Source organism: Falco punctatus, assembly GCF_963210335.1.
Source record: "Falco punctatus genome assembly, chromosome: 11".
NCBI classification, from domain to species: domain Eukaryota; kingdom Metazoa; phylum Chordata; class Aves; order Falconiformes; family Falconidae; genus Falco; species Falco punctatus.
In genome coordinates this window covers 25,864,211-25,888,388 of record NC_137591.1, presented here as the reverse complement: position 1 = coordinate 25,888,388, position 24,178 = coordinate 25,864,211, and the positions used below count along the sequence as shown (strand labels likewise).

General features: G+C 58.9%; 1 protein-coding gene across 2 annotated transcripts; it reads left to right on the top strand.

The window, feature by feature from the left end:
- Positions 1-6,406: 6,406 nt before the first annotated feature.
- Positions 6,407-23,329, top strand: OLFML2B (olfactomedin like 2B). Of its 2 annotated transcripts, none has more exons than XM_080406998.1 (8): positions 6,407-9,779; positions 10,572-10,835; positions 14,350-14,457; positions 18,055-18,231; positions 19,910-20,138; positions 21,071-21,661; positions 22,128-22,304; positions 22,606-23,329. In XM_080406998.1, the coding sequence occupies exons 1-8, from the start codon at positions 9,072-9,074 to the stop codon at positions 23,205-23,207; spliced, it is 2,856 nt and encodes a 951-aa protein (XP_080263124.1). In that variant the 5' UTR covers positions 6,407-9,071; the 3' UTR covers positions 23,208-23,329. The 2 variants fall into 2 exon arrangements, with proteins under 2 accessions (XP_080263124.1, XP_080263123.1); XM_080406997.1 differs by having other exon boundaries at positions 19,910-20,147.
- Positions 23,330-24,178: the final 849 nt, after the last annotated feature.

Here is a 24,178-nt window from a genome sequence, read left to right as displayed (position 1 = left end):
GCAATTTTGATGTTGACAGTGTTTGGAGGGGAGCTGCTCTGAGGGCGGGGGAGGAGAGACATAGCTCTGAAGAGCTGGGTGAGAAACAGGGAGCAGAAACCCCTCTGGAGCGCTGCAGGAGCATGGTGGGTCTGTCTGGCAGGGGGCAGCCAAGAGGGACATGGATCCCGGTGGGTTTTGCTGAGAATGGGCAGATTGTAGAACCCCACGAAGTTTTTGGCTGGGAGGGAGAGCTCGCACCTCCAGCCAGCCCCACTCCAAGCAGATGGCCTCGTGGCTGGCCCAGGCGGCTCAGGAAAATGTCCAGGTGAGTTTTGGAGTCTCAAGGGATGAAGACCCCACAGCTCCCCCGAGCTCTGTCCCGGGGCTGCTCCCACACCCCACCCCACTCTGCAGCTCCCCAGGGGCGAGGAAGGCTGAATTGCTTGAAGGGTGAGATGTCGGAGGCTTGGGGCAGGCATGTGCCACACAGCCAAGGAAATGGGAAAGTCCACAGAGAGCCAAGTCTGCCTGCAGGGTCAGGGAGGCTTTCCAGTGTTTCTTTGCAAGACATGGAGCTGTGCCCGGAGGAGAAACCAGGAGTTTAGGAACAGTGTATGCAAAAAACTGGAATGAGTAATAAATCCTTTATCTAGCTCATCAACAGATGCTCCTGTGTAAGAGCAGAGCTTGGAGAGGCTACAGTGCTGTAATTAACGTTTTTGGCATTGGTGCTCAGTGAGAGGAGTCTAGGAAGGCTGCTTGGCCAGAAACGCTCTTGCAGATGCAAGGATTTACTTCAAACCAAAGTGCTAGCAGGGCAGGTGGGTGAATGACCAGGGCTGGATGACTTTCATCTTGAGGCAAAGTAGCTGAACTGATCACTGTGCGTTCATTTCTCCCTTAAAATTGCCTTCAAGCAAAGCAAACAGGAGGAGGGTGGCTGGATACTCCGCCTGGGGTCAAGCTGTGCAAGGTCTTGCTGAGAGGTGGCACTGATGCTAAACGCTTATATAAGATCCTCCGCTTATATAGGATCCTCCTTCTCAATCGAGAAGCTACTAAAAGACAAAGACGACCTCAGGGTGCAGCGGGGAGGCACAGCTCCAGTCTTGCCCTGCTCCTTTTTTTCTGTCTGTCTCAGCAGAAGCTCTGGTCAGTTCCGCTTAGTTCAGCACATGCCTGACTGCAGGAATCATGTCCCCTGGAAGAGGCTGCGTCAGCTTCTCCAGGGCAGGGGCAGTGGGGGTACCCGGCAGTCTGGCAGAGTGGAGGCGGTGGGGTGTTCAGGGCTCCCTCCGGGGCTGGCTGCATGGGGACAGCCCCCGTAACCCAATTTTGGTGCCATGATGTGAGACGGCGTGTTGTGCCACCCGCCGCTGAGCACAGTCCCACCCTCAAGGGACAGCACCAACATCGGGGCGGGGGATCCAGCCAGTCTCTACAAGTGGCTGTGTGGGACAGGGCTGAGAGGACAGCCATGCTTTTGAGCATCAAATTCAGTTGCAGAGACCTAGGCATGCTCGCCCGCAGCTCAGGTACTCCTGAGATTCACCTCTGAAGTAGCTCCATGAGTCACTGTGGCCTGCGCCTCTTTGGGAGGCACAAGGCGGGTGCAGCAATATCTTATGTCCTTGTGATCTGAATAGATGGTGGCTCATCCATGGTGAGCCAGCAAAAGCCGGACCTGCTGAGATGGTTTGGGTACGTCATTTCCAAGCAGCGGCACGTGGAGGCCGCAGGGATGCTGCTCGGCACCTGTCAGCCTCATGGAGCCCAGGGACATGTGCTGCTTAGCCTCCAGGCACTGGGGATTTATTAATGGTCTTAAAATGCAGTGGCACCACTCAGGAGCAGAGCAGAGCCTCACACTGCCTACCCACACTCTGCCTGTCAGCAGCTGCCACAGCTCGGGGGTCAGGCGAGCTGCATCACAGCCCTGCCTTGAATTCCCTGGATATCTTTCAGCAGGTCATGGCTTCCTTGGCCTTGAGCAGCTCTTGGGCTGACTCAGGGTCTCCCTGATGTGCCCAGCAGCTCCCCGTGCCATGCTAGGCATCCTTGTCTGGAGAGGAATGTGTTGACACCTGGGGCTGGGCTGCATGGGTGGGAGCCGGCAGAACTTGCTGGGGGGGGGCACCTGGGTCTGTGGCACAGCAGAGGTGTCGCAGAACAGAAAGGGTTGGAGGCCAGCTGTGAGGATGGCTCCACCTCTGGGCTAGCTGCCAGGCAGCGGCGGAGGCTGAGGTCCATGGAGTTAGGGAGAGGAGGCTGTAGCGTGCACATGGCCTTGTGTTTAGTTGGGAAGGGAACGTCAGATCTAAGGCCAGAGAAGCTGGATGGGTGGGAGCAACTGGTAGTTTGGGCATTTCTCTGCGTACAGGCAGCGTGATGTCTCCAGATGGTTTATTCTAGACTTACTGGAGTGTTGATGACCGGAGGTCCCTTGTTGAGGATGTCCTTCTTGGAGCAGGACTAGCACCCGCACTAACAATCCACCCCTCTGTCCCCTGCAGGGCCCCACGGTGCTTATCATGTCCTTCGGCTCTCCTGCTCTCCTTTCATGCCCTGAGTCACGAGGCTTTTGCATCCAGGGCCTTGCAGCTCACACCTGAGGTAAGAGATGCATCCTCGCACCCAAACACCTCCTGTGGGGTGAGCACTCTCCAAGGGGGAAGATGTGCCAGGGCAGCGTAGCCCCCGGGGTGCTTAGCCGCGGGGACCCCTGTGGCAGGGCTCCTTGCTCTGCATGGGATGGGTGTGTTGGCAGCTGCCTTGTCACATGGTGGGCCTTTTGGAGACCCCTCTGCCATTTGCAGTGGGACCAGAAGTCAACAGAGGTCCCCCTGGCTGGGGGGAGGCCCGGCCAGTCACATGAGTAGCACTCAGTTTGGCTCCCACAGCAGACACCGGGAATGGATTTTACCTTTCTGAAATCCAGCCCTTGGGCTGGTGAGCCACCTGGCAGGCAGCTCTCGTGGGATGCCAGAGTCCTGCCTCAGCACCGTGGGCATCAGTGGCTTCCTCCCACCCACGTGGTGATGGCCCTTGGCGCTTCCTTCACCAACAAAGCCCTTGGCGAGTTTGGTGGCTCCCGTCGGGGCTGTTGGGGTCCCGGGCATGGCATTTAATGAGAAGGGACCGTGAGTGTGGGAAAGCTCCTGCAGGTGATGTCACTCCTCGGTGTGCACAGTTGTCCTCTGACCGCAGAGGCTGAAAGCCAGGTCCAGCCTCTGCTTTCCTTTCTTTCCCCAAATGTGAGGACAATGTTGTTGGGATGTAGAGCCATAGTGTTGGAGAGGTTATAGGTGAAAAGGGTGAGCACACAGTCTGGGTGGTGGGATTAGAAGCTGATGGTGTCTTCCCAAATATCCCTTGGTTCCCCCATGAGACTTCAGGCTCCTCAGTGAGGCGTGGACACCGAGCGCAGCGGAGTGAGCTGCTGCTGCTATCCCAGGGCAAAGAGGGAGCACATTGGGACAGGTTTGGTGATGGTGGGGCTGGTTCCATCTCCAGATGTCCTGCCAGGGGCATCTCACCAGCAGGTGCTGCTGGCACGTGGTGCTGTGTCCCAGAGTGACCTGCCCTGGCACATCCACCTGTTCAATCACCTGCCCTGAGTGCTGCAGATTGGGTTGATACTTGCTGCTCACTGCCTGACAAGCTGAATTTAGTAATTAGTTACAACTTGACCTGCCAATACTCCTTGTGACCCAGACCTCTGACAGGGAGAGGTCATGTCTTTATCAGCCCTTGCTAATCCCCATTTTCTCCCCACCTTTTCCTCTTGACTGTGCCCACGTGTCCCTCTCTGAGGTGCTCAGCAGTGACGCAGCTGCTGCAGGACAAAGGTTGGCCTTTGTGGTGTTTAGCAGGGCACCGGTATGTGAGCTGTGGGTCCAGCCACGGTGTCCTGGACACCACAAAGCCAACGGGCAGCTCACATACCCATGTGTGTACGAGTGTTGATGGAGCAGCCACGGCAGCGTGTGGGTGTGCTGGAAGCGTGCTGATGCGGCAGGGCATTGGCATTGACTATGTGGCCTCAAAACCCAGGGATGGTCTTGCACAGCCCCACGCAGTGGAGAGGGCACATTGTGCTACTGTGATGTGCGTGCTCGAGGGTATTTATATTTTGAAACATAGCAAGGTGGAACCTTGCCTTGATCACAGGAGCTCAGCCAGGTTTAATTACAGCGTGCAGTGGGGCCGGGTACAAACAACTGGCATCTCAGGGAAGCAGGATGTGTATAGCTGCATCCCTGCACCGGGGAAGGCGACAGTGGGTATGAGCTGGAGGTCAGGGGTGAGGACACTCCCTCCCATTACCCTCTGGCTTTTTTTGTCACCTTTGGTGCTGCTCAAAGCTGGGTTCCTAGCCAGACCTGTTTTCCTGGCCATGCCAATTGTGGGGTAACCACAGAGCAGAAGTTTCCATGGATGAAGAGCAGCGCTGCAAGGGTCTCCAAGGCTACCCTGGGAGCTGTGCTGCCTGCAGCCCGCAGGTACCGGTGCCGGCACAGGGCAGGCACCCTCGTGTGCAGGAAGGCCCAGGTGAGTCCAAAAAGCTTCTGACACTGACGGTGTCAGACAGGCCCCAGAGTCTGGCACTGCTTGGTGAGCGGGAATAGGAAGCCATGAATTTCAGCATAATATGATTGTAAGGCAGAACTTTTATGAAGTCCCACTTTTCTCATATTACAGTAAGCTGTCCTGAGCTTTGTACTTGGTGCCTGTGCCACTCAGCTTGGTGCAAGTTCTCCTAAATCCAGCTTTCGGCTGCTCTCATAAGCTCTTACCAGCTCAAACAGACCGGCCTGGGAAGCCTGAGGCTCATCCCAGCCAGCTACCCCATCTGACACAGCACAACTCTCCTGGCCTGGCCCAGGTGTGAAAAAACACTATTTTAAAGTTGTTGTTGTTATTATTATTAGCATATTTTTAAATACATCTCCTATTCTGGCTTGGACAGACCTCCTCTGTCTGCCCAGGGCTTGCTGAAGGAGGGATGCTGAAAGGTCAGGCTCGATGCAGTCGTGCCTCCCGCAGGTGACATGGCTTGGACAGCCTCCCAAAGGCTGGCTGCTGGGCCGTGTGCCTGTTGACCCAGGTCTTGTTTGACTTGCAGGCATAAACACGGGTGTCACCGCCAAGGTCTGTAGGGAAACCTCTCAAATTGCTGTGCAACTCAGGGCCGTGTGATGGGCTTTCCCATCTAGTCAATTTGCTCCTGGAGACGGATTTCCTCCTTCAGCAGATGAAGGTAGGAGGGAGCTTCCCTCCCCCTGGGCACCTGCAGCAAAGCTGTGTGGTGGAGCTGATGCCTGAGAGACTGCTTGCTGCAGCTCCTCGCCAGGCTGCGTGGTCTCCTGCCATCCAGCCCTGTGCTGTCCCCAAGTGAGTGGCATCTGTTGAGTCCACCTCTCACTTCACATGCTCAGCTATCTCTCCGCTGGCCCTTGGCAGCTACAGAAGCATTGCCTGTTGGCAGCAGGCACTGAGCTGCAGAGCCCAGGGCCATGGTGGCATGCCCCGCCAGCCTCTCTGTACGTGACCTCTGGAAGGCACAGCTGGACTAGCTAGTGCCTGGCAAAATCCAGCCTGGGAATGCTGACAAGGAGACCTACCTCCTGCAACATCAACAGGATGTGGTGCTGGCACCTGAGGCCACGGGACCAAAAGCCACAGGAGCTGAGGCCACAGGGAGGTGCTGGGAAGAGCAACAGCACGCACAAGGAGTGTGCGGGGATCAGCCACAGCCTCTAGCTCACCTTGCTCACCTCTGGGCCACACAACAAGGAAGATGACGTGCACCACTGGCGATGCTAAGCATCACTCAGATTTTGGCCCTAAGTGAGCTGGGGTGTGTGCTCTGCAGGTGTGTGTCCTTCTCGCCCCCGCCATCAATACCAGCCTGGCAGGAGTGGCTGACACACCAGAGGGTCAGGCTGCCATCCGGAGACAGGCGGGAGAAATGGGCTGACAGGGACCTCATGCAGTTCGGCGCAAAGGCCTGCGCTTGGGGAGGAACAGCCCCCCCCCCCCCCCCCATCCCCACATGCTGGGGGCCACCCAGTTGGAGAGAAGCCCATCGGAAAAGGCCCCGAGGGTGCTGGTGGGCACCAAGCTGCAGCTGAGCTAGCACCCTGCCTCTGCGGTGATGAGTGGTGTCTGGGGGTGCCATGGGGGAGTGCTTCGGAAGCTGAGGGAGGGGATCCTTCCCTCCTGCTCAGCACCGGGGTGCTGTGTCCAGTTCTGGGCTGCCCAGTACAAGAGAGACATGGGTGTACTGGAGAGGGTCCAGCGAAGGGCCAGGAAGCTGATGGAGGGACCGGAGCATCCCTCCTGCCAGGACAAGCTGAGCCAGTTGGGCTGCTCAGCCTGCAGAAGGCCCGGGTGTGTGTGTGTGTGGGGGGGTGTGTGTGTGTGTGTGTGTGTGGCTCGGGCAGGCAGCGCTGCCCCCTGCCCCCAGCAGGGAGCATTTTAATTGCAAAGAATTTTACCGAGCGACAGCCCCGAGGACCCGGGCCGGGCCGTGCGGCGGTGCCACGCGGGGGTGCTGCGGCCCCGCGCAGCTGGATGCGGCCGGCGGCGGGCACGGACCGGCAGCGCCGGGACCGCCCGCCTCGGTACCGGGCATCCCGGGCAGCGGGCATCCCGGGACACCCAGCATCCCGGGCAGTGGGCATCCAGGGCAGCGGGATCCCGGGGCAGCAGGCATCCCGGGAAGCAGGCATCCCGTGGCACCCGGCATCCCAGGGTACTGGGCATCCAGGTCAGCAGGCATCCCGGAGCACCAGGCATCCCGGGGACTAGGCATCCCAGGGCAGCGTGCATCCTGAGGCAGCAGGCATCCCAGGGTACCAGGCAACCCAGGGTACTGGGCATCGTGGGCAACAAGGCATCCCAGGGCAGTGGACATCCTGGGGTACCGGGTATCCCAGGGCAGCAGGCATCCCTGGGCAACAGGCATCCCAGGGCACTGGTCATTGCAGGGCAGCAGTGCCCGGGCAGCCATTCCAGTGCTGAGGATGGCAGCGGTTGGGTGCTCTGCCACTGTATGTGCTGTCTCCCTCCGTCCTGCCAAGCTCAGCATCCCCTTGCATCAAAATTAATAGCTCATGATGGCACTAGCGTCGGGGTCAGCCCAGATCTTAAGCTTCCCACCATCATATGACCTGACTTGACCCACAGTGTCACAGTCTCCCTGTTGCTGATGTCTCTCACAAAGTGCTGCCCAGACCTCACGGGGGAGGCAGGGAGGTAGAAGGTGCCCAAGGACATGCTTTCCGGGGGGGAGCTGGAGCTGGGGGCAGGTTTTTTGCACTCACAGCTTCAGGCACAGAGATGCTGTGTTGCTTGTCATGGGGCTGTTAGATTCCCTTTTTCCCAGAGCTGGTGATGTCCTCACTTGTGGCACTTGAAGAGCACCATGTGCCTGCTTCTTCGGGCAAAGCCCAGCTTTGCACAAGACCAGTCACATGGGATGGGGTCAGGCATGGGGACACTGGGGCCTCCTGCTTGGGCCAAGGTTTGGGCCAGTCTTCTTCAGCAAGACCGAAAAGCCAGAGCGACACTTGCTTGCTCCACTGTCCTCCTCTGTTTGTGGGTTTGTCTTGCTCTTGTCTTGAAGGGGGAATGCTCAGCCTTTCCAGATGATCACGGTGGATCCAAAGTGCCTGTCACTGTGTCCTCTTGTCCCCAAAGGACCAGCTGAAACTTGCCTTAAGCCAAGCTAAATACCACCAGCAAGGCTTTCTTCCCCTCAACAAAGCATGTCAGTAATATGTGAAATCCTTCCTTTTCGTTTTGAAATGCTGTGGTCGATTTGTTTTCCTTCTTTTCCCAGCCTTTGGAAGTGACTTAGGAAAAGGCTTCAAGAGTTTTAGGTGCTGTTTGCCATGGGACCTCTCGGGGCTGCTCTCAGCTGCCAGCCGGGACAGTGATGTGACTGTCTGGGGGTCTGGCGCCCTGAGCCAGCTGGGGACTCCGGAGCTGGGGGCTCAGGGAGCCCCTGTCTCGCAGCCCCAGGGCAGCCTGTGCTGACAGATGGAGCAGCTGCCCCCAAGGAAGCTCGGCTGCTGTCAGCACGGAGCAATGGAAACAGAAGTGAAGGAGCTGATGCCCAAGGGACGTTTCATCCTTGAGAGAGGTTGGTGGGGGGAGGCTTTTAGGAGTGACTTCCCCCTCCTACTGCTCTCCAGATACCCAAAGGCTGGATGTCCTTGTCCTCCCATTCTCCCTGGCTGCTTGCCCTTCCGCTCTGTTCTGCTCAGCCTTGCTGCAGGGATCTGTGCATCCCTTCCCCCTTCTCCACAGGCTTCACTTCCCAGGGAGGCTGGAGGAGAGGGAGGCACAGCACCATGCCACACAAAGCCTGCGGTCCTGGCCCTGGAGTCAGCAGCTTCTGCTGGCCTCAGTGCCACAGGCGCTTCCTCTCTCACGGTAGATGTTTTCCTTGTGTCTGCCAGCTCCATCCCTGCAGACTGTCCCTGGGAGAGAGTGATATGGGATGGGAGAGCTGGAGCCCCCCCAGTCCCAGGGCTGCAGGCACAGCTTTTGGGTGGTTTGGGGATGCCTGTGCGTTAAGGTCTGGGGGTGCTTCGCTTGTGCACAGCCGTGCTTCAGCAAGCGTTGGTGTGGCCTCCTGTGCCACCCACTGTGCCTGAGGCTTCTCCCTCCGACCTGGGGGCAGGTTTGGAGGAAAACGTGAACTTGTGTCACACCTGGGCGCGCAGTGCTGGCGTGTCTTTGATTGCCATAGGTGCGTTTATAACAGTATCTCATGTTGCTTCACGTGTCAGCGAGGCCTGTTGTAGACACCTAGATGGCGGAGGATGCTGTGCCCACGCTTTCCCCGGGAACAGCACGTCCAGGACATTTCCCTTTGGCAAGAGGTGCAGAAGGATGCGGGGCTGCCAGAGCACGGCTGCTTCCCGATGGCGTCAGCTGGGATTTGAGTGAGTGCATGGAGGTCTGCGCTCATGGCTGGGAGCCTGGCTTCTGAGACACGAACTGCTGCATGTTCCCAGCGCACGCTGGGTTAACGGAGAGCCACAGGCGCTGTGTGCCGCACCGTGCCGTGCCGTGCCATGCCATGCCGTGCTTTGACATGCCTTGCTGTGCCATGCCATCGAGGTGGCTTCCCTGTGACCCCAAGCACATGGAGGAGGGAGCCAGGCTTCAGCAGGGGATGGACAGGAGCCGGGCGGGCTGCGGTGCCTTTCCAGCCCGCAGCAGCCCGGGGCGAGCCGCAGGGATGCGCAGGCCGGCTCGCTGCGGTGCGCCCGCTCCGGGAAGGTGGGTCGCAGCCCCCCGGGGCAGCCCCGCGTGCGGGACCTGCCGCGGGCAGACGGTGCCCGAGTCCCCCCGTGCCCGGAGCCGGGCTCGCCCTGTGCCACGGAGGCAGCCCCGAGGCTGGGGGCGAGCCGCCGGGGGGCCCCCGCCGCAGGTGGGAAGCACCGCCCGGGGCGGCCCCGGTCCCGCCCCGCCGCCCGCCCCGGCCCCCCCGCCGCGGGGGGAGGAGGACCGGAGGGAGGAGCGGGGAGGGCGGCCCGGGGTGGGGGGGGGAGCCCGGCCTCGCCCGCGCCCGCCGCGCCGCACCTGAGCGAGCAGCGCCGGCTCCGCGCCGGCCCCGGCCCCTCCGCCGCCCGCCCATGGCTCGGCCGCTGCCGCTGCTGCTGTGCCTGGCCGCGCTGGGCGCCGGCTGCCGGGCGGGGTCCCCCCCCGGCGGCACGGCCGGGCCCCCCCCCCAGCCGCTGCAGGACGAGGCGGACAACCAGGAGAACATCCTCTCGCAGGTACCGGCCGGATGGTGCTGGGGGTGGGCTGCGGGGACCCTTATGGCCCGGGGGGCGGCCGGGGGGGGGGGCAGCTCCCAGCCTCCGTCCTGCAGCCTGCGGGGGGGAGGATCGGGGCAGGGGGAGCCCCCCGGGTGGAGCCTCTTTGTGTGCAGAGGGTCTTCCCCCGCCGGCGGGACGCGGTGGGGCCGCGCTGTGCGTTGCCCCCAGCCCTCGGAGGCGGCTGGCGGGGGTCAGTGGGGGCTGTCTGTGTGCCTGGGCTTCCCGAAGCGCTGCCTGCAAAGCTCCGTGAAGGAAATTCCTGGCATTGTACGGGGCTAATCAGAAATGCTGCTTTGCCACCAGTTAAGCTGCCTAACGGGTGGCTGTGGGTCGCCCAGCCGGCGCACACTCGTGCTCTTTGCCCGTGTAAACCCACCTTGCTCAGCGCAGCAGGTGACTTACTGGGGTCTGGTGGACACGGAGTGGTAAAATCCAGCAGGGAGGGTTTGTGTGTTAAACCCTCCTGTTTGCAAACCAGAGCGGCTTGGTCCGATTTGCACGAAGTAGAATAAAAAAATACCCTGTTGGAAGAAGCCAGGCTTTATTCCCCGTGTAGGCAGGGATGGGAAAGCTCTGTGCTCTCTAGAAAACCTCCCGGTCAGTGAATTTTTGGGAAGAGCTGGCCAGTTTCCTCGAGGCTCAGGGTGTCCAAAGTGTCCTTGTTTGGCTCTGGAGGCACAGAGTGTCCTTGTCCCTTGCTGGGCGGGTGGCAGAGGAGACCCTTGCTAACTGCTGGTGCCCTGTGCTCAGTTGTTAGGTGACTACGACAAGGTGAAGGCGGTGTCCGAAGGCTCCGACTGTCGGTGCAAATGCCTGGTCAGACCCCTGGGCCGCGGTGCCTGCCAAAGGATTAACGAGGGCGCTTACAAAGCGGAGGATTTTTACACGGTGGAAACCATCACGTCAGGACCCAGCTGCAAGTGTGCGTGTGTGGCCCCCCCCTCAGCGCTCAACCCTTGCGAGGGGGACTTCAGGCTGAAGAAGCTGCGGGAGGCAGAGAGCAGCGACCTGAAGGTAGGAGAGCAGCTTGAATACAGGGCTCTCTGGGGAGGGGGGATCTTCTGAAGCCTCTTCTTTCAGAGGTTTTGTCTAAAACCCTTTTTTCCTAAACTTTTTTGTCTCTAAACCATCTCTTAGTTACTTTTATATCTGCATGTTTGATGTAAAAATCAAGCTCAGCTTAAGGGATTGATTTCAGCAGCTGCAGTCGATGATTCATTTGATTCATCCCGTGCTGCTTGGGGTCCCCGGTGGCTGCCTCTGCTGGAAGCCCAGGAGGGACTAGGCTGCTCCCTGCCCTTTGTCCAGTCGAAGTGTCCCTAGGGGACAGCTCTGCTCCGCTCACCAGCTGCCAGGTCTTTTTCCCGTCGCAGAGAGGGGCTCCCAAGGACCCACGCAAAAAGCTGCTCTGGCTTGCAAGGGCCGAGAGCCACTGATGCGTCAGCGTGAGGGTGTGTTACACAGCTGGCTGATGGCAGGATGGGGTTTGTTGTTTTACAATGATGAAGCTTCTATACCGTTTAGTATGTTATCTCTTTAGTAACATGTACCTCTTTTCCAAATGTGACAGTGTTTGTTCTAAGTACTTGTGACTTTTATGGGATGCTGACTTTGCTGGTCTACCCGCTGGCAGCAGACCCTGCTGCATTTTCCAGTGTGTTACCTGCACGGGGCAGCAGAAACCCTCCCTGAAGGGCCACTGCCTTGGTCCAGCCCTGGGGAGTGCCCAGAGTAGAAGGCTGAGTGCTGGTAGCACTCGTGTGCAAGGTGATGGGACATACCCCTAGGCTGTGCTGCTAGCCCTGGCTCAGGCGGGAAGGCAGGCAGCACGCGAGGTGGGGTGTGTGGGGCAGCCTGCCGCTGGGGCCACCACGATGGGTTTCTTCTAATTAATTTGGAGCTCAAGGATGTGTTTCATCTTGTCCGACTGCAGACAGTTAGAAGCTTCTTGTCCAAGCTCCCCTGCAGCTAGGGAAGATAAACAGGCACAGGCAGGCAATCCATCATTTCAGGGAAGGAGGAGTCGCAGCCTGGAGTTGTTTGGTGGTCCCTCATCTGCAGGAGAAGCCAGGATGTCCTGCTTAGCCTTAGATGAGGAGCGGTGGGCCCTCAGTGGTTAGGGGAGGGGACAGCCTCCGAAGTGACCGAGCCAGCCCTGTAGTCCCTTGCCGGGCGGCAGGCAGAGCTGCTCCACCAGCAGCTCACACCTCTCTCCCTGTGCTCTCCAGAGCCGGGCAGCCTCCAGGAGGAGCCGAGCAGCGTGACGAGCTGGGCCCTTGGCTCCGGCTGCCTCTTCCCACCGGGGAGCTGCTCACAGCCAGCTGTGGTGTGAAAGCTTGTCCTCTAGGAACTGGCCCAGGCTCCTTCGCTCGTTTTGCAGGGATCTGCGGCCAAACGATTTCACAAGGTTTATCCAAATATACACATGTGGGGTTTTTCTTTGCTGCAAGTCAAACCCAAGGAGCTGTGAAAACAGGCTGGCTCTCTCGCCGAGCACAGAGCCCCTCCTCGGGTCGAGCATGCTGGGAACGGCCGCTTCTTGTAGGAGAAGCTGGGAAGCAGGAGAGGATGCAGCTCCAGTTCCTACGTGACTCATGAGGAGCAGCTCCCGTGCTCATGGCAGGGGGGGAGCTGGGGCTGGGAAGGATGAGCCAGGCCGCCTCACCTCATTGCTCCTAACGGCTCCAGGGGCTTTGCTGCCCGTGCTGGTCTGATCAGCATCGTTCTTGCCCGCTCCAGCAGTGGGAAGCACATGGAGTTGTGCTTTACGTCTGTTGTGTTCTACTGGGCTTTCTTATGCTCCAAGACAAAAACTCTGGGGACCCATGTGTGGGAGAGCCGTGGGAAGTTCCCCCAAGTGAGAGCCCTTCCTTATGGTGGGTGGGCTGGGGGATGCATCCCCAAGGGAACAGCGAGGAAGGGAGTAGAGAAGCCCAGGCAACAGGAACGTACCCTTGGGACACCCTGACTCAGTCAGATGGCTGTGCTGGGCATCCCAGCTGAAGGGTCGGTCCCATCTGTGCCTTTAGTAAGGTCCCATGGGAATTCATGGACCGTTAGAGCAGTGAGAGCCGAAGTCTGCGTTGGGTGAAGGGAAGGAACCATCGAGCTGGCGTGTTCAGGGAGGGTCACCTTAGTGTTGGTGGGGGTAGTGAAATCTAAGATCTGTTTTTTGTGAAATCACAACGTGCTGCTCCTCCGCTTTGTAGGCACAGGGTGCGTTTTGGGGGTCTTGGGTGCAGAGTCTGGGCAAGGAGCCTGTGCTCAGGAAGATTTGGAAGGTGGTTAATAAAGTCTGCAACCTTTGTGCGCTGATGGAAGTTATCCAGCCTGGAGGGAAAGCATATGTCTCCAGTGGCTGTCTGGCAGGTTGCGCGCATTGTATCGGTCGTCTCCGTCCAGTTCTCAGTGGAAAGTGGATGCACAGCCATAAAACAGTCCTTGTCTCTTAAACGCTGCCATTTTATCTGGCCCAAAAAATCTTTCCTTTGCTGTCAGCTCCACAGGGAGACTGCAGAGGCTGGGCTGGAAACTCAGAGTGCTGCCAGCAGTGCTGCCTGTACTTCTCCCATGTTTATGGAGCTCTGTCGACCAGTTTGTAGCTGCTGGGAGAAAATGTCACCTTGTAGTAATTCCCATGCATTGAAAATACTTCTCAGCCATCAGGGCTCTAAGTTCTGCAGCACCATGCTGGACACGTGGGACTGGGGGAAGCAGGAGTGTGTGGGAGCTGAGGCAGGGAATGGTACCGGAGTCCTTCTCACCATCCTGTGCCTCCCTCAGCGCTGTCCTCTGTGGAGTGAGCACTGAGAACCCTGTGAAATGCAGACCAAGGGTATTGCTGTCTGGATCCCCGGGATCAGTGAGCAGGGGCTGATGCAGGACAGGACACAGGGATGTGACCCTTCCCACTGCGGGAAGGGGGTGAGTTAAATACAGGGTGTCTCTGAAATGGGTGGCCGAAAAGAAAGCAGCACCCCTCTGACAAAGCTGTTCGCCAGGGAAGCAAACTGTTATTACCAGGCTGGCACTATGTTTCAGTTGCTTCACTCTTGTGTTTGTGAATATTTTAAAAATTTTTAACAAGTTTCTTCTTGTTCCAGGGGAAAAAAAGCACGGGACGGCACAAACTCAGAGTCTGATCTCAAACTCACTTTTATTTGAGATGCTGTTCTTTTGTTGCCTCTTTTGCTGCTAGTCATGTCACTGATGGAGTTGCTAAGCCTTTGGGCTTGTGAGAGAGCTTGCCTTGAGCTGGCAAGGACAGTGCTGCTCCTTGCTGCGCTTACAAATCCCCAGCACCCAAAACGTGCTCCTGAAGCCCTGCAGAGGTGGTGTGTGTTGCTGTGCATGCTGTGCACTGACCGCAGCAGCAATGCCGCAGGGCTGCCTGAAGAAAAACTTGCTTTTTAGTAATCTTCTAGCACTCAGATGGGTGCCTTGCCCTTGACTCTTTGGCTGTAGAAACCATGCAGGGTGTTTTGCAGCAAGTGTCTCTGTCTGACGGTGCGCTCCCTTTGCCTTGCAGCTGTCTTCCATCGTTGAGATGCTGGAAAGTGCCTTTTATGGCTTAGACCTTCTGAAGCTGCACTCGGTCACAACCAAGCTGGTGGGTCGGGTGGAGAAGCTGGAGGAGGTAAGATGAGTCCTGCTTTCCTTCGAGGTTATTGCCTTAGGTGGGACTGGCCTCAAATAGAGTCCTTCGTACCTTTGGTGCATTCAGAGCCTCGTTCCTTTTGGAGGAAATGTTAATTAACTGTTTGGCTGAAACTAAACTAGACTAGACTGTCCAGACTAGACCCTCCATGGTTCCTGGTGGGCAGTGCCCAGTGCCTCCCCTGTCAGCCTCCCCGACCCTCTCCAGTTCCCCCATCCCTCCTGGCCCAAACTGGGTGTGGGGTCCCAGCTGTGGTCTCACCAGGACCAGCACCTCCCCGGGGGCAGAAGAGCCTGCTGCTTAGTTTTTCCTTGTCTCTGTTTTCTGCCTGTGCCGGTTGCTCTGAACCGGCTGCTTTTGCGCTGTGTGATGTGGGGGCAGGAGGCTCAGGGCTCGTGCTGGGGCACGCTCCCCAGTGCTGCTGGTAGCTAAGGAGGTCACATTCCTTAAGGACCAAGATGGTCTGCATTAAAAAAGAGCTGAACCCTCAACACTCCTAAAAAGATATATAACGTACCTTCAATTTTTTTTTTTTCTTAGTGCAGACTTCCAGTGAAATAATTTTCACTTCCATACAGTTTAATATTTCTTTGGCTAGCCCAGCGTAGGGTTTGCAGTCTGTTAAGCTGTGCTCAGCTATGTAGGAACAGGTTGCCAGATTAAATACTGGAGTTTTCTCCCGTGGTCCGTATCTGGGACAGTAATTCTACATTCTTGTCGGAGCGGAGCAGTCCTGTTCGTCTGCAGCCAGGAGCTGAGAGGCGATGATTTATAAAGCCAAAATTCCACTTGCAAAGTGTTTCGGGAAGGCACAGCGTGCTCCATCCCGGGGTCAGGAAGGAGACAGCCGAGAGGAGCATGCCTGCCTGGGGGCTCTGGGTTTCCAAGCACGATGGTTGACCCACAAGGGGGAAAAAGGGGGTTTGAGGTCTAAAAATAACAAAGCCCCAATGTTTTTGTTTGAATCCCACCCTCTTCCTCTGTGGTTTAGTGTATTCTCCAGTTTTCGTTGGGTTTGCCGCTGAGTCTTTGCTGATTAGGGGTGAGGAGCAGGGGAAGTGGAACCATGCCGCCAGCCCCCTGCCGCGCGTCCCCACTGTGGAGCTTCACTGCTGCGGCACTGGTGGCCACAGGTCTGGTGGCAGAGCGAGCCCTGTCCCCCAGCATGGCAAGCTGGGCTCGCCTGGAGCAGGGGATGCTGCACTGAACGCAAAGGGCCCCATCAGGGGTAGCGCCCACAGTCGGCTGGGTTAGGGATGACGGTGGGGAGGAGCCTTTTTTTGGGGGTATCGTTTATGGATCTGTGGCCCATGAATTGGTCTCGCCCTGAAACTAGCTGAGTGAAAACGGTACTGTTAGACATTGTCACCTTTAAACTGGTCAGACCAGACTGATGCAGCATGTCAGCCCAGTGAGTTCCTCAAAGACCTTGCTGGTGGCTGAGTCAGAGGCTAAGGTAAGGGTTAGAAGTTTGGGTGTTGACAAATGGCGTAAGGCATTACTTCCCATGAGGGTATCGCTTCTTCGGTACCAAAGCGGCCCTGTCTCCTAGCTGGTTCCTGCACAGGGGTCTCAGCACGAGCAGTGCTGGTGGCACTTGTGTGTCTGGGTGTGTTGGGGTGACCTTGCTGTGTGGCTGTGCTGCTCGCAGCCCGTCGCAGAGAGGCAGGCAGGCAGAAAGCTCGGTCTGGCTGAAGTAGGGTGACCAGGGATGGAGCAGTGAAGGCATAGGATGGGGGAATTCACAGGTTTGGGTCTTTAATTTCCCAGAAGCAGGGCTGCTGGATTGTGTAACAAGCAGCTGAAGCTGCCTGTAGGCACTCAGCAGGATGGAGAAGGGCAGGAGGGGTCCGGGTTCGATGGAGATTCCCCAGTGCCGCTGGGGCAGGGCAAAGCTGATGCAGGCAGCAGGTGTGAAACACTGGCGTAGCACGTAAATTCCTGTTGAGAGGAGGAGGAGGATTGCACCCGGCATCGGCCATGGGGTCTGATACAATGGGCAGCTGAGATGCTGAAGAAGAGCCTGGCATGGCTTCTAAGCATCAGCCTCCCAGGCAGGTGGGCGTTTAGCAGCTGCTCCCCGGTGAAGCAGCTGAGCGGCCTTGAGCAGCGTCACAGGCCAGGCTTTGGTGGTGCCCCCCCACTCAAGGGGGAGCAGATTTTATCCCGAAGCAGGCCATAAAACAACTGTTACACAGAATAAACGATAAGGACAAAGGCTGTTGGAATCTGTTCTCCTCCCAAAAGGAGGCTGGTGTCGAAGCTGCTTCTGCGCTGCTCCTAGAAGAGCATCATGAGATTCCCTGTTCCTTTTCCTTCTACAGCAAAACGCTTGCTGCAGGGTCCCTGTGTGATTGGGCTCAGCCTCAAAATTTGCATGACAAATCTGTGGCTCTCAGTTCCTGAGTAAAGGCTGGGAACTCAGATGCCCGTGGAGGAGGTTGGGGGTTAACTGAGCTCAGGATGGTATTTTTGTAGAGATGAGAACGTATTGCGAGTTGTTTCCAGTATAATGAGGTATTTTACACCAACGGTGTTGGTAAAGGGAAGGAACCCCCAAATACTCGGTCCGCAGGGCTAGCGCCTTGGCTAGTGAGGCAGCTCCTGTGCTTTGTCTTTAGCTTGCAGCTGTTGCATCAGCTGCGATTCTGAGGTCGCAGGTGGAGGTCACAGTGCTTTTTAGCAGAAATTAATGGCAGGGCAGATTGAAAATGAAGGATTGGGGGAGCTGGCCCCGGTCTCTGTGCCGAAGTGCTTTGATGGATGTGCCATCTATTCAAAACTGTCACCATTTAAGATGTAAAAGACCGAGGAGTGATAAGCAGAGACTGCAACAACCCCTTGGCTACAAGGTGCGTCTGTGGTTGGGGGACTGAGAAGGGCGAAGGGGATTGCCTGCCCTGGGCTGCCTGATGAGCTGCAGCCAGCCCCAGCTCCCTCCTGGTCCCAGTACAGCTCTCTGAGGGTCACTGGCTTTCTTCCTCTCCCCAAATACTTCCTCTCTTCTGTGGGAGTGGAGAGCAGTGGGGAGGAGCAGTGCTGAGCATGGGTGGCCAGGCGGCAGGGCAGGACCGGGGGAACAGAAACCAGAAAAGTGGGATGCCCACCCCAAGGACTTGTCTCGGGGGTCAGGCAGGCAGCAGCCAGCCAGGACGGGACCCTGCTAGGAAAGCGGGTTTAATAAATGGGAGATAAACTGGCTGCCGTAGGGAAAGGAGGTGAAGCTGGGACTCTAGATGTTTTAGCTTGTCTTTTCCTCTTCCTTCCGTAAGCCAGCGAGCATGGCTGAAGATGGATGTTGAAGAACCTCAGGGCCACTCTCCGGCTCCATGGGGCCCTGTGGCAGAGCAGATCTGGGATGTGCACACCAGTGATGGGGTTTCTGGATCCCACTGGGGTCAGGGGCACCTTCTTGGCATCTGAAGTGCCCAGCTCTATGGAGAAGGCCAGCTGTGAGCCCAGGGTGGGAGCACAGAGCTTGCTGGCTCCTGGGCTGTGGTTTGGGGACTGTGGAGCATCCCCTGTGGGTAAAATGTCCCTTTACACGCGGTGAAGTCTCCTCTCTCCCTTTTCTAGGGCATATCCAGGAACTTCATGCAGGAAGGCCACCGGGCAGGAGCCAACGTGGACGAGCATCTGCAGGATCCCCACCGCAGGGACAGGGAGAACTGCTCCAGCCTCATCACCAACAGCCTTGCTGACATCGAGAGCTCGCTGCAGCGGGATGCCGAGGCTGCCTACACGCACACAGAGGTGCGACCCCCAAGCGCGTTGCATGTCTCGAGGTCACTGCTGCCACGCAAAGCAGCCCAGAGGGTGTCTCCTGGATGTGGCCCCTGGCAGGCCACCAGCCCCGGGTTATTCTCTTCTTGGCACAGCTGACCCCATTTCTGTGCCTCTGGCTCCAGCCTGCTTCTTTCGGCAGAGCCCAGCTGCGCCGGGATGTGGGAGGGAGCAGGAGCAGGAGGCTGCGCTCCTGGCCTCCCCCCTTCCCACAGGGCTGTTGGTTTTCGAGGTCAGCAGCGGCTGCGCTGCTCGGGAAGCGTGATGTCATTGCGGGGCCGGCTGGGAAGCACTGGGAAATGTGGAGCCTTTGATTAGCAGGGCTTGGGGGCTCGGTGGAGGGACAGCCTGTCGCCCACCTTCCCGGGCAATTACCCTCCCAAGGCAGCCCCTGCGCCTGGCAGGCTCCGGGCAGAGCCTTGGGCATCCCACTGGCTCCAGCGCCCAGCCCCAGGTTGCAGGGGGTCCCAGTGCAGGGACCTCCCCTGCCTGAGGCAGTGGTTTCTCTGCAGCCCCAGAGAGAGGTGTTTTGGGAAAAGGCCTGCTCAGAGGGTCCTGACCCCCTGGCTGCTTCGGTGGTGCAATCTAGCCTGGCATCGCGCTGCTCTGAGCCATGCTGGGTGGCTCCTGGAGCGTCCTGCCTTCACCCCAGGGTCCCCTCTGCAGGGCAAAAGGAGGTGTCTGGGGAGGGGGGAAGAAGTGCCACATCGTTTCCAGCTCCAAACAGGGGTGCTCAGCTCCTGGGAGCGAGGACAGCCTGCACGTGCGACCCCCCAGCACTGAGAGCGGGGGTTGTGGGCCCTACGCTGGGGTGGGCTCCCCGAGCCCTGGTGGGGACAAGGGTGGGCTCCCACGCAGGCACTGGGGGTCAGCATGTGGGGGAATGGCATGTGGCGGGGGGGTGCCTGGCCCCTCTCCCTCTGCTCCCCATAACCTGAGCTGAGGCTCCACTGCCCACTGGAGAGGAGCCAGCCCTGGCCAGGCAGGAGAGCGAAGCGCCGGGCTTTTATTACCCCGAGTGACCTCATTTCCCAATGTTCCCCTTCACTCGCTGTTAATTGCAGCAGGGTTGTGAAGGAACCCTGGGTCCATCTTCTCAGCCAAATGGGCACCGTGTCAACCTTGGGGCTGTCTTTCCGATTTCCTTTAATGAGATGAAATCCTTCAGGCATGAGGTGGCTGCCTCAGCATGGAGCTCCTGGTCCCTGCCCCGCAGGGGGGTTTCCAGTTCTGCTGGGACGGTGCCTTCGGCCTCTCTGCTCTGCTGGAGCTGGGTCATGTCGCACGCTCCTGCAGATGGGCTGCTGGCACTGGTCCCCGCTGCGCGAGGGGGTGTGCGTCGGGTGCGTGGGCGAGTGGTGGTGGTGTGGGTGGACCCCTGCATGCTGCCCCCGTGTCCCGCAGCCTTACGGAGCACGGGGTCCCGGGTTTGCAGGGAGGCATTGGGGTCATGCAGAGGCAATGCTGGCCTGCCACCCCTGCTGTCTCCTGGAGGGTTTCCTGCAGCAGCAGGGACAGAAGGTGACCCTGAGAAAGGAGGGAGGACCGAGCATCCTACCCGCGCTTGGCTAGCCAGCCTGACCTGCCCCATCCCCCAAAACGCTGCTGTTCTGACCCATCCCATAACAACCTCCTGTATCTCTTCCAGGGAAAATATGAAGAAAAATTCCTGAAAGATGAAACCATCTCCCAGCAGATCAACTCTGTTGAGTCCCTTGCAGAGCTGCACCTCTCTCCGGAGGACGACAAACCCAAGCAGCTCTTGCAGAGGAAACTGCACGTGAGGAGCCGGCCTCCTTCCAAGCCCACCATCATCCGAGGGGTCACCTATTACAAAGCCCAGTCCACGGAGTCAGAGAATGACATCGAGGAGCAACGTGAGTCAGGTTTGCAGCTGCGTCCCACAGCAAAACCAGCGTCTGCCCTCAAGTCCTTTCTCATCCCCCGGGCAAAGCACGTGGGGTCACTCACGACAGCAGGGAGGGCTTGGAGGCAGGAGGAGGTGGGATGGCTGGTACCTCACCACTGCGCAGCCTTTGCGCCCTGCGGGGGGGAGCAGGGCAGCATCGTTATTTGGTGGCAGATCCCTGCTAGCTAAGGAAACGGCTCACTGCTTTGGTTTAAAACACCCAGCACCTTTCCAAAAAGTTTATGTGTGTTAGTCCTGCAGATCCACCTGCCCGATGGCACCCAGGGAGGTTTGTGCAGCGGTCTGGGTGGTGGGAGGCAGCTCTGAGCTCCTGCTGGCTGCTGCTCGTGGCTCTGGCCGTGGCAAGAGCCCGGAGGCTCAGCCCCCCAGCACCCTCGGTGCCTGGCAGCGCGGGCCAGCAGGGCAAGTGCCCTTTCTCTGCAAAGCCAGCTCAGCAGTGAGGTGGGCCAGCACAGCCACGCGTGGGCTCCTGAGGTATGAAGGAGCAAAGGGTGGCCGGGGGGCCCAGGTGGTCCCTGTGCCCTGGTTTCCAGCCTGGGTTGGGTGGATGGGAGCCGGCTGGGTGCCACGGCTGTGTCCCCGTCCTGCCCCGTCTCTGGGAGCTGACAGGATGGAATCGCTCTCTGTCACCTCCTGCTCTGCCCAGCCTGCAGCGGTGGATGTCGCCGTGATGGGGTCTTGCTGACCTCCTAACGTGGGCATCGTCAGCCCCTGCAGGTCATGCGGCCCTTCTCTGGCTGGAATTTAAGCGGCGGATTTAGTCCAGGACAGGCTGGAGGAGCAGGCGGAGGAGCCAGAGCGGTGGGGCAAGTGCAGAGGGGCTGTGGGGGAATTGCTCCTGCTCGCTGTGGGGCTGACACCCATGCCTGTGTTTGGCAGCGGATGAGCTGTTCAGCGGGGACAACACCGTGGACCTGCTGATCGAGGACCAGCTCCTGAGGCCCAGCAGCAGGGCGGGTGAGGGCGTGAGGAAGCCCTCCCCGGTGGGATGGCCACCCACCCCCGGCAGCGACCCCACCACCCCGCCAGCCACCGACACTGCTGCAACGGCCACGGTGCCCCTGTCCCCTGCCACGTCCCTGGGGCCCACGCCAGACCCCACTGCTGTCAGCAGGTTGACCCCCACCCCGGAGACAACTGCCTCGGTGGGGCTGGCAGAGGAGGGGACCCCGCAGCTACTGGCAACCTTGGCCAGCACAGTGGTGGCCACAGCCACGGTGAGCCTGTCTGCAGCCACCACCGCTGTCCCCACCACCGCTGTCCCCACCACCGCTGTCCCCACCACCGCTGTCCCCAGCCCTGCCATTCCCACCACTGCTGGGACCCTGAGGGACATGGGGACAAGCCCTGCCCCAGAGAGCAGCTCAGGAGCCTGGGGACAGGCGAGCACCCCTGCGATGCCAGTGAGCCCCAGCATCCCCGCCACCCCGAAGCAGGCCCTGGACGAGGAGGACATCAGGAACATCATCGGTGAGTGCCTGCAGGTCCCGCACTGACCCAGCTGTGTGCGTGGGGGCTGGCTCCTGCCCACAGCTTGTCCTGCTAGGCGCAGCACGCCTGGCTTTGCTCATGGGTGGGAGGTGTCCTGGAGATCGAGGCTGGACAGCACTTTACTGGGGCACCAGGTTTACTTGCTTGTTAACTCTGGAACCTCCTGTAGTCTCCTCCAGTTTGAGGGGCTGGGCAGGGCGGAATGAGGCCTCCCTGGAGATGGACCCGAGACAGGCGGCAGCCTCCACTGGGGCAGGGACACTGCTGAGGACGTGGGGAGCTCTTTGCAGGGTCTGGCGGGCACTGCTGGGCTTCTTCAGGCTGCGGCAGTGGGGGTACCTGCTGGGTGGGTGAGGGGCTGGGCGGGGGGTGTTGTCCCCCAGCAGGAGCAGGGAGAGCATGGCTACATGCCTCGAGCCTCACGAGCCTTTCTCTGTCCACGCAGGTCGCTGCAAGGACACCCTGTCCACCATCTCGGGGCCCACCACCCAGAACACCTATGGGCGCAATGAGGGGGCCTGGATGAAGGACCCCCTGGCCCGGGAGGAGCGGATCTATGTCACCAACTACTACTATGGGAACACGCTGGTGGAGTTTAGGAACCTTGACAACTTCAAGCAAGGTAGGCTTGCACCATCCACTGATCCGCTGGTCCAAGTAGTGTCCCTGTTCCCTGGGATGCTGCACCGTGCAGGGATGCCCTGCCTTCCCTCCTGGGGGCCAGTGCCCAGCGTGTGGGGTTTGGAGCATGGGGCTGGTCAGGCTCCTGTGGTGGCTCTGGACTTTCTTGTCGCCGTGCCAGGCTGGGGCTGGTGGCTGGGGAGAGAGTGCAGGCAGTGCGGAGGGCAGAGTGTGCTGGTGGCAGGGCCACCAACCCCAAAGCAAAGGGAGGGTCTTGCCAGCAAGGTGTCTCTGCCCCGCAGGTCGCTGGAGCAACTCCTACAAGCTCCCGTACAGCTGGATTGGGACAGGGCACGTTGTCTACAACGGCTCCTTCTACTACAACCGGGCCTTCACGCGCAACATCATCAAATATGACCTGAAGCAGCGGTATGTGGCTGCCTGGGCCATGCTGCACGACGTGGCCTACGAGGAGTCCACCCCATGGCGGTGGCGAGGCCACTCGGATGTGGACTTTGCCGTGGATGAGAATGGCCTGTGGGTCATCTATCCAGCCATCAGCTATGAGGGCTTCAACCAGGAGGTGATTGTGCTGAGCAAGCTGAATGCAGCCGACCTCAGCACCCAGAAGGAGACCACGTGGCGGACAGGGCTGCGGAAGAACTTCTACGGGAACTGCTTTGTCATCTGTGGGGTCCTGTACGCGGTTGACAGCTACAACAAGAGGAACGCCAACATCTCCTACGCCTTTGACACACACACCAACACACAGATCATCCCCCGGCTGCTCTTTGAGAACGAGTACGCCTACACCACGCAGATAGACTATAATCCCAAGGACCGCCTGCTCTACGCCTGGGACAATGGGCACCAAGTCACCTACCATGTCATCTTTGCCTACTGAGACCCGACCCCCCACAGTGGGGCACTGCGAGTCAGGGGCCACCAGCACCTTTTATTATTATTTTTATTGTTATTATTGTTATTTTGTACAAATCAAAGAGTAAATGATGGGTTTTGTTTCAATCTGGTTTTTTTTTTTTTTTTTTTAAATGGTGGATTGTAGATCAATCCCCCGGCCAGAACCACCCTCTCTGTTTGCTGTAACTTTGCTTCTGGATTCTTCCCTTCCTGCAGGGAGGAGGTCCTCCTTCAGGAGCTCAGACCCAGCTCTCCTGCCCTGGGAGGAGGAGGAGGAGGTGGCCCAGACATGGTCCTCCTGATGAGGGTGGTTTGTTTTTGTTTTTTTTTTTTTTTAGCTAAAGATGATCAGCAAGAGACCCAGAACTAGTGCAAAGCTGGCCTTTCTGCTGCAGGCACTGGGTCCCAGCGGGACGCCCGTGCCTGTCTGTCCTGGTGGAGGATGTGTGTGTCCCGTGGGAAAGTCCCGTCTCTCGGGACCACCTTGCCAGCAGGCCCTTTGGAGATCCTGCTGTACGATGCTCAGCTCTGACAGCCCCTGGTGCTGGCACTTATGCCAAGGACTGTCCCCTCCGGCCAGGGCTCTGCCCTTTGCAACGCTCTGGGGGGGCCAGGTGCACTCTGAGCCCTGACTCACGTCTGGAGCGAGCTGGCGGTGGGAGGGGGACACTGTAAATACGTGTAGATGGCTTTTATTTGTTCATTTTGTAACCCAAAATAGTCCCCTTTTGGCATTTGCTGGGCGAAGGCTCTGCTCGGCCAGGCGCTGGGCTGGGGGGCTGGGGGGACCCCTCGGGGCAAGGGGAGCCCTCGCTCCCCATCCCACTGCCACTCCGTCTCCCACGTGCCCTCTTGCTGCCGTGCTCGCCCTGGTCCTGGCTGTTGGCCATCGGGAGCCCCTCACGGAGACCCAGCCCCCGCCCCTCTGCCCGGCAGCACCTTGTATTTACCTGC

Coding starts and splice junctions, on each gene's coding strand:
- OLFML2B (XM_080406997.1), top strand. CDS start 9,072: ATGCCATGCCGTGCTTTGACATGCCTTGCTGTGCCATGCCATCGAGGT. Junction 10,836..14,349: donor CAGAGAGCAGCGACCTGAAG/GTAGGAGAGCAG, acceptor TTTGCCTTGCAG/CTGTCTTCCATCGTTGAGAT. Junction 14,458..18,054: donor GGGTGGAGAAGCTGGAGGAG/GTAAGATGAGTC, acceptor TCCCTTTTCTAG/GGCATATCCAGGAACTTCAT.